Genomic DNA, 7,909 nt, shown 5'->3' with positions numbered 1-7,909 from the left:
GAGAATGACAGTGTCCTTGGTGATTCCAGGAACACTTGAGGGACACCTGAGAGGGGCTGACATCCTAAGTAAATAGACAGGCAAGTTATTTTTATCTCTTGTTAATATGATATCTTATTTGTTCTCAAGCTTCTGTAACACGGTAAACTAGAAACATTTTCATCATATTCCACCACGGAGCCACAGATCTCACTGCCTCATAAGTAAACTTTTTACAGTAGTTGCAAAATAAAATGTTAAATATAACAATGAAAACGTTGACAAGAACCAAAGTATTTATACTTTAATTCATTTATTAGATAAAAGCAAAATACAAGTTTTTGCTAGGATCTTGATTGAAAGATAACATCATGGTAATGGTGGTAAGAAAAATAAAGCAAATTTAGAAGAACAAACTAGAGTAGTTATACATGAATATGATTTCAGGTGATGGATTTCAAAAGTAAAAAGACAACAAATATTCATAGAAGCAGCTTAAATCTATTTTAAAGATTTAACATTGCTAAATATCTATCCATTGATGCCAAAGGCAATAGAATGGATTTTCTGGAATAAAAGCACAGGACAGGACCAAACACATTTGGAGGTTTCTCCTCTGCTTCCAATTTCAGCAATTCATTTAATAAAAGCCAGAGAATCCGTATCCTCCATAGTACGATGGGCGGCAGCAGCCATATCCATAGCCTCCACAGCCAGAGCCATATCCGTAGCCTCCAAAGCCAGAGCCATATCCGTAGCCTCCGAAGCCAGAGCCATATCTGTAGCCTCCATAGCCACAGCCAGAACCCAGTCTGTGGAAGCTGCCACATCCACAGCCATAGCCATAGCCCAGGCCACCGAAGCCTCCACAGCCATAGCCCAGGCCTCCGTAGTAGTTGCCGTAGTAGCTCATGGTGTCAGGGGTAGTGAGTTTGGTTTGCTGCTCAAGGCAAGGTCCTGAGTGTGAATGTTGACATCTGTGCAGGCATGCTTATATACCCTGACACATCATGTGACAAAACACTTGCTGCCTATTTTAGTGTAGTTCTGTATGTTACACTTACCTGACCCAATCCTGACATCTGAAGAGGCCCTCAAACTCATTAAGGTGTTTGAGCTTGCATTGCTGTTCTGTCATGCTGTCCCTTTAACATATTGCATCACTTTTATGAGAAGAAATTGCTGTAGCTTCAAAGTCTGTGCATACCAGACCTTAAACAGACTTCTTCGTAGGCATACTGCATTACATAGTTGGTAATGCTGTGTTTTGAAATTAAATATTGCATCATCTCTGGCTTTCCTTGAATTGTTTTACTTCATTTATGATTAAATAACAGACTTTGGTTAAATTCAATGCTCTGAAATTTATCATATTCTTCCAGAGGTATCTATTACCTCAGGTGAGGTCCCTTTTTAAAGGGAAGCAAACATTTGAAAGACTGGAGCCGTCTGCTCACCTGCTATGCCTAACAGTAAAGAACTTCATGGGGTTAAAAAAGTTAAAATAAAGCCATCATTCTTCTATTACTCTAGAACATTGGCCATCATAACCAATATTCTCTTTTTTTGGTTTTACTAGTTTAAAAAATAAAAACCATTTTGATTTAACAACGCAACAGAATATTGCTCAAACATTTAAGTCAAATCGCAGTAATCAAAAATCTATTTCCTAAGCAGCTTTACAAACTGTTCAAAATTTTTTTCACACCTTGACTCCCTTACTGGCATATTAGACATCCAAGGTGCTACCAAAAATACAAATTGTATTGCCCTCCTCTCTTATAAACACCATTCATTCCTTTTCCCTGATCCACACAATTATCCTCTTTTCTTTTCTTTTCTTTTCTTTTTTTTGACACAGAATCTCGCTCTTTCACCCAGGCTGGAGTGCAGTGGCACTATCTAGGCTCACTGCAAGCTCCGCCTCCCGGATTCACGCCATTCTCCAGCCTCAGCCTCCGGATTAGCTGGGACTACAGGCGCCTGCCACCACGCCCGGCTAATTTTTTTTGTATTTTTAGTAGACACGGGATTTCACCGTGTTAGCCAGGATGGTCTCGATCTCCTGACCTCGTGATCCACCCACCTCGGCCTCCCACAGTGCTGGGATTACAGGCGTGAGCCACCACGCCCGGCCTCTTCTTTTCAATATATTCTTTCAGTTCCCATTAGGGTCTGAGACTAGGTGAGATGGTGAAATATATGATACATATATATATATAAAATCTTCAATTTTTCAAATATTTTTGCCTTTATGTTACCTTTACCTATTGTGTGTTTCTTTTTTTTTCCTAAAAGAAAATAGCTAACTAATCTTTACTAAGATGTTAGGTATTTATGAAAGTGTTAGATGTTAAAAATAGATGCCATCGCCAAAGACTCTGGGGAATTCAGCAAGAGACTGTTAGCATTGTGAATGTCTTAGGAATCCCCTAAAAATATGTATAATATAAAAAGACAGGATGAAGAAAATCATAATTAAAGACAAAGAGCACCTCAGCTGACTCTAAGAATTTAGTCACCTAGACCCAAGGCTGACCCCAAACCCCACCCACATATGCCCTTAACTTTAAGCTTAAATATATAATTTCTTGTTGAATTTTTATTACTTTGAATATACTGTTCAGCTTTTGATGAGTTTATAAGCAATTTTCAAATTGTGCATTTCTCCAGATAGATTTGCTGGCTGCAGTTCAATGACCAGCATGCAACAGAAACTCAGTATATAAGTGTTGAATAGATGAATGAATTCTAAAGTTCTTACAGGTAAAAATCTTACATCTCATAGAAATGAACAATACTATGAATGTATCCAACAATAAGAATTTAAAAGAGAAATTAGCTCAAATAGCTTTCTTTCTTTAGAGGAACAAATAACCTATCATTTCATTTGCTTTTTGTTGCTGTTGTTTAAGGCATATTTAAAAATACTTAAATCTTAAGTATACAAGTTGGTGATATTTTTCTTATATTTATAGACCACTTATAACAAGCACACTCTAATTCCCAAAGTCTGTTGCTTGACTCTACCAGTCAATATTATTCCTTGTAGAGTAACTATTAACATCCTACATAAGGCTTTCTTGTTCTGTACTTCACTTAGGTGGTCTCATGTAGTATACTGAAACTTCCCATTTCCATCCCCAATTCTTCTGTGTGTCACTATTAGGTAGATCTCTGTCATATGTAATGTGAATTTTGTTGTTTTAATTTCTGAAAAGTAGTCTACTACATGAATAGAGCACAACTGATTTATGATTCTACTCTGGTAGGCCTATATTTGAGGAGTTTAGTGGTTTCAGTTTTGGTTTGGTTTGGTTTTTTATTGCTAGAGTGAATAAAGAAAGCTGTTGGCCAGGCACAGTGGCTCACGCCTGTAATCCCAGCACTTTTGGAGGCCAAGGCGGGCGGATTACGAGGTCAGGAGATCAAGACCATCCTGTGATGGGGTGAAACCCCGTCTCTACGAAAATACAAAAAATTAGTTAGCCGGGAGTGGTGGAGGGTGCCTGTAGTCCCAGCTACTCGGGAGGCTGGAGCAGGAGAATCGCTTGAACCCGGGAGACGGAGCTTGTAGTGAGCAGAGATGGCGCCATTGCACTCTAGCCTGGGCAACAGAGCGAGATTCCATCTCAAAAAAAAAGAAAAGAAAAGAAAAACAGCTGTTTTGTACCTTTTTATAAATATTCTTTTCTTCTTTCTTTTTTTTTTTTTGAGATGGAGTCTCACTCTGTCAAGCAGGCTGGAGTGCAGTGGTGCTATCTCGGCTCACTGCAACTTCTGTCTCCCAGGTTCAAGTGATCCTACTGCCTCTGCCTCCTGAGTGGCTGGGACTAAAGGCATGCATCACCATGCCCAAATACAAAATAATTTTGTATTTTTAGTAGAATAAGGTTTCACCATGTTGGCCAGGCTGGTCTCAAACTCCTTGCCTCAAGTGATCCACCCTCCTCAGCCTCCCAAAGTGCTGGGATTACAGGAGTGAGCCACCACACCTGGCTAAGATCCTTATTTTTAGACCTAGACTTTCCTATACCTTTCTTACAGCTGGGACAGGAATTGCTAATTTATATCATATCTATACCTATTTTATACATTATATATCATTATATATCATAAATAACTGTTATATATTATATAATATATATTTAGCTTCCATAGATTCTACCAATCTCAAGGTACAGTTATTACATTTATCAGTTGTTAAATTTACTGTACCAACAGGGACGTATGAGAGTTCCAGTTGCTTTACATCCTTACCTACACAGATCACTTGCAAACTCTTTAAAAAATTGACTATTCTTGTGAATACATAATGATACCTGATTATTGTTTTAATATGGTTTCATTTGATTAATAATGATATTCAACATCTTTACATATGCTTACAGGCCATTTGGATTTTTTTTGAAGTAACTGTTGAAGTATTTTGTTCACTTTTAATTGAGCTAGTAATATTTTATTATTGATTCTCAGGAGATCTTTATATATTTAGGCACGCGTGCTTTTTTTCAGATTTATGTATTAAAAATATTTTCATCCACTATGTAGATTTTTTCATCTTAAAATGGTGTCTATACATAAATCAAATGCAATAATATAGTAAACTCCCATTTTAAAATCTTCTTGTTTAATGTTTTTGGTCCTAATTTAAAAAATTTTGACTACCTCTCACATTGTTATTTAAAACTTTGGTCTGTTTTCTTTAAAACCTGTTCTAGGTGGAGCCAAGATGACCGAATAGGAACAGCTCCGGTCTACAGCTCCCAGCCTGAGCGACACAGAAGACGGGTGATTTCTGCGTTTCTGTTTGAGGTACTGGGTTCATCTCACTAGGGAGTGCCAAACAGTGGGTGCAGGACAGTTGGTGCAGCACACTGTGCGCGAGCCAAAGCAGGGCGAGGCATTGCCTCACTCGGGAAGCGCAAGGGATCAGGGAGTTCCCTTTCCTAGTCAAAGAAAGCGGTAACAGACGGCACCTGGAAAATCGGGTCAGTCCCACCCTAATACTGCACTTTTCCAACGGGCCTGGAAAACGGCACACCAGGAGATTGTGTCCTGCACCTGGCTCAGAGGGTCCTATGCCCATGGAGTCTTGCTGATTGCTAGCACAGCAGTCTGAGATCAAACTGCAAGGCGGCAGCGAGGCTGGGGGAGGTGCGCCCGCCATTGCTCAGGCTTGCTTAGGTAAACAAAGCAGCCAGGAAGCTCGAACTGGGTGGAGCCCACCACAGCTCAAGGAGGCCTGCCTGCCTCTGTAGGCTCCACCTAAAACCATAAAAACCCTAGAAGAAAACCTAGGCAATACCATTCAGGACATAGGCATGGGTAAGGACTTCATGTCTAAAACACCAAAAGCAATGGCAACAAAAGCTAAAATTGACAAATGGGATCTAATTAAACTAAAGAGCTTCTGCACAGCAAAAGAAACTACCATCAGAGTGCACAGACAACCTACAGAATGGGAGAAAATTTTTGCAACCTACTCATCTGACAAAGGGCTAATATCCAGAATCTACAATGAACTCAAACAAATTTACAAGAAAAAAACAAACAACCCCATCAAAAAGTGGGCAAAGGACATGAACAGACACTGCTCAAAAGAAGATATTTATGCAGCCAAAAAACACATGAAGAAATGCTCATCATCACTGGCCATCAGAGAAATGCAAATCAAAACCACAGTGAGATACCATCTCATACCAGTTAGAACGGCGATCATTGAAAAGTCAGGAAACAACAGGTGCTGAAGAGGATGTGGAGAAATAGGAACACTTTTACACTGTTGGTGGGACTGTAAACTAGTTCAACCATTGTGGAAGTCAGTGTGGCGATTCCTCAGGGATCTCGAACTAGAAATACCATTTGACCCAGCCATCCCATTACTGGGTATATAACCAAAGGACTATAAACCATGCTGCTATAAAGACACATGCACGCGTATGTTTATCGCGGCACTATTCACAATAGCAAAGACTTGGAACCAACCCAAATGTCCAACAACGATAGACTGGATTAAGAAAATGTGGCACATATACACCATGGAATACTATGCAGCCATAAAAAATGATGAGTTCATGTCCTCTGTAGGGACATGGATGAAACTGGAAAACATCATTCTCAGTAAACTATCGCAAGGACAAAAAACCAAACACCGCATGTTCTCACTCATAGGTGGGAATTGAACAATGAGAACTCATGGACACAGGAAGGGGAACATCACACTCCCTCCGGGGACTGTTGTGGGTTGGGGGGAGGGGGGAGGGACAGCATTAGGAGATACACCTAACGCTAAATGACGAGTTAATGGGTGCAGCAAACCAACACGGCACATGGATACATATGTAACAAACCTGCACATTGTGCACATGTACCCTAAAACCTAAAGTATAATAATAAAATAAAATAAAATAAAGGTTTATGTTTATAAATTGAAAAAAAAATTGCTAAGTTCAAGATTCTACAACAGAGTGTTTACAAATGAAATTGAATAGAGGTGGTCATTTGGCCATGATAATTATACTATTCAGACGCACATGACCAGAGCCTTCAAGATGCTTCATGTGACAACACACAAGAAGAGAAGTAAAAAATGAATGGAACAGTGAGCATGGGGAAGTAGAATGCCTGATATCAGTAAAACTGAATTCTGGTCTGGGCTCTCCTTGTCATGCCATTTTTGATCCTTAGCAAATGATTTCACTTTTTGGAGATCTTTTCCCATTCAAGATGGTATTAGCGTAAGCACTGGAAAAAGTTTATAGTAGTACCCCTGCACACTCCACAGTTCTTTTATATTATTTTCCTGGCATTTTTGAATTTGCTTGACTCAAACAAAAGACATTCACTTTTGTTTCAGTACTGAAATATATTATTCTTGAAACATAATGATACGTTATTACATATTTTTCATGGGCAAATACTTATTTGACATACCAACAGGGAAAGGCCCACGTTTGCTTGTTGGAGGTTAAAAGAGACTTGGCTAGAGTGTATAATGCTTCAGATCAGTCACTGCCTTAATATGAATTACTTCACAAGTGATGGCAGTGATTTCTATATTTCCTTGGTGTATTGCAAAATATTTAAATGTGCTGATAATATGAAAGAACAACTTCATGTCACGCCGTGATGGACCAGGAATAAAACATGATAGAGAGTCACAAAAAGAAATTCTTTTTCAGTGTATATTCAGATATATACTTTGTCTTATCATTACTTTTCTTACCATTAAAAGGGCCAAATAAACATATATTTTAAACAAACTATAGAAGTACATACTCTTCATGTTGATCTCCATTCAGATTTGAAAGTTTATGAAGTTGGTATTTCAGGGCTGAATTTAAACACTAACATGATCTCACTGAAAGCACTGAAATGAAAAAGATATGGTCAATATGGCGCAGAGTTCCAAAGAAAAAAGCTTCTTTTGAATTGAGTGTTATGGTTTTCATTTGCGCATGTACAGTTTACCTTTGGACAACATGGGCTTGGACTGAGTGAATCCACTTTTACTCAGATTTTGTTCTACCTCTGCCACTCCTGAAACAGCAAGACCATCGTCCCCGTTCCTCCTCCTCCTCAGCCTATTCAATGTGAAGACAATGAGGATAAAGGCCTTTATGATGAGCTGCTTCCACTTAACAGTAAATATAAATTCTCTTCCTTATTATTTTAATAACATTTTCTTTTCTCTTATTTACTTTATTGTAAGGATACAGTGTATAATGCATATAAAATACAAAATATGTGTTAATCAACTGTTTATGTTATCAGTGTGGCTTCCAGTCAACAATTGGCTACCAGTATTTAGGTTTCTGGAGAGTCAAAAGTTATATGTGGATTTTCAACTGCATGGGGGAATCAGTACCACTAACCCCTACATTATTCAAGGGTCAGCCTATATACATGCACATACATGCCTACAGCT

General features: G+C 38.7%; 1 protein-coding gene across 3 annotated transcripts; it reads right to left on the bottom strand.

The window, feature by feature from the left end:
• Positions 1-275: 275 nt before the first annotated feature.
• Positions 276-948, bottom strand: LOC116482226 (keratin-associated protein 19-3). Of its 3 annotated transcripts, none has more exons than XM_032175520.2 (2): positions 766-948; positions 620-684 (listed from the first exon to the last, which is right to left on the bottom strand). In XM_032175520.2, the coding sequence occupies exons 1-2, from the start codon at positions 890-892 to the stop codon at positions 620-622; spliced, it is 192 nt and encodes a 63-aa protein (XP_032031411.1). In that variant the 5' UTR covers positions 893-948. The 3 variants fall into 3 exon arrangements, with proteins under 3 accessions (XP_032031409.1, XP_032031411.1, XP_032031412.1); XM_032175521.1 differs by having other exon boundaries at positions 620-711; positions 808-892; XM_032175518.2 differs by having other exon boundaries at positions 276-944.
• Between the last annotated feature and the right edge of the window lie 6,961 nt (positions 949-7,909).

Source organism: Hylobates moloch, unplaced genomic scaffold (genome assembly GCF_009828535.3).
Source record: "Hylobates moloch isolate HMO894 unplaced genomic scaffold, HMol_V3 SCAFFOLD_14, whole genome shotgun sequence".
NCBI lineage: Eukaryota > Metazoa > Chordata > Mammalia > Primates > Hylobatidae > Hylobates > Hylobates moloch.
This window is presented reverse-complemented; position numbering and strand designations above follow the sequence as displayed.

Excerpts from the sequence above, each read along its gene's own strand:
- LOC116482226 (XM_032175518.2), bottom strand. The coding sequence starts at position 892 with ATGAGCTACTACGGCAACTACTACGGAGGCCTGGGCTATGGCTGTGGA.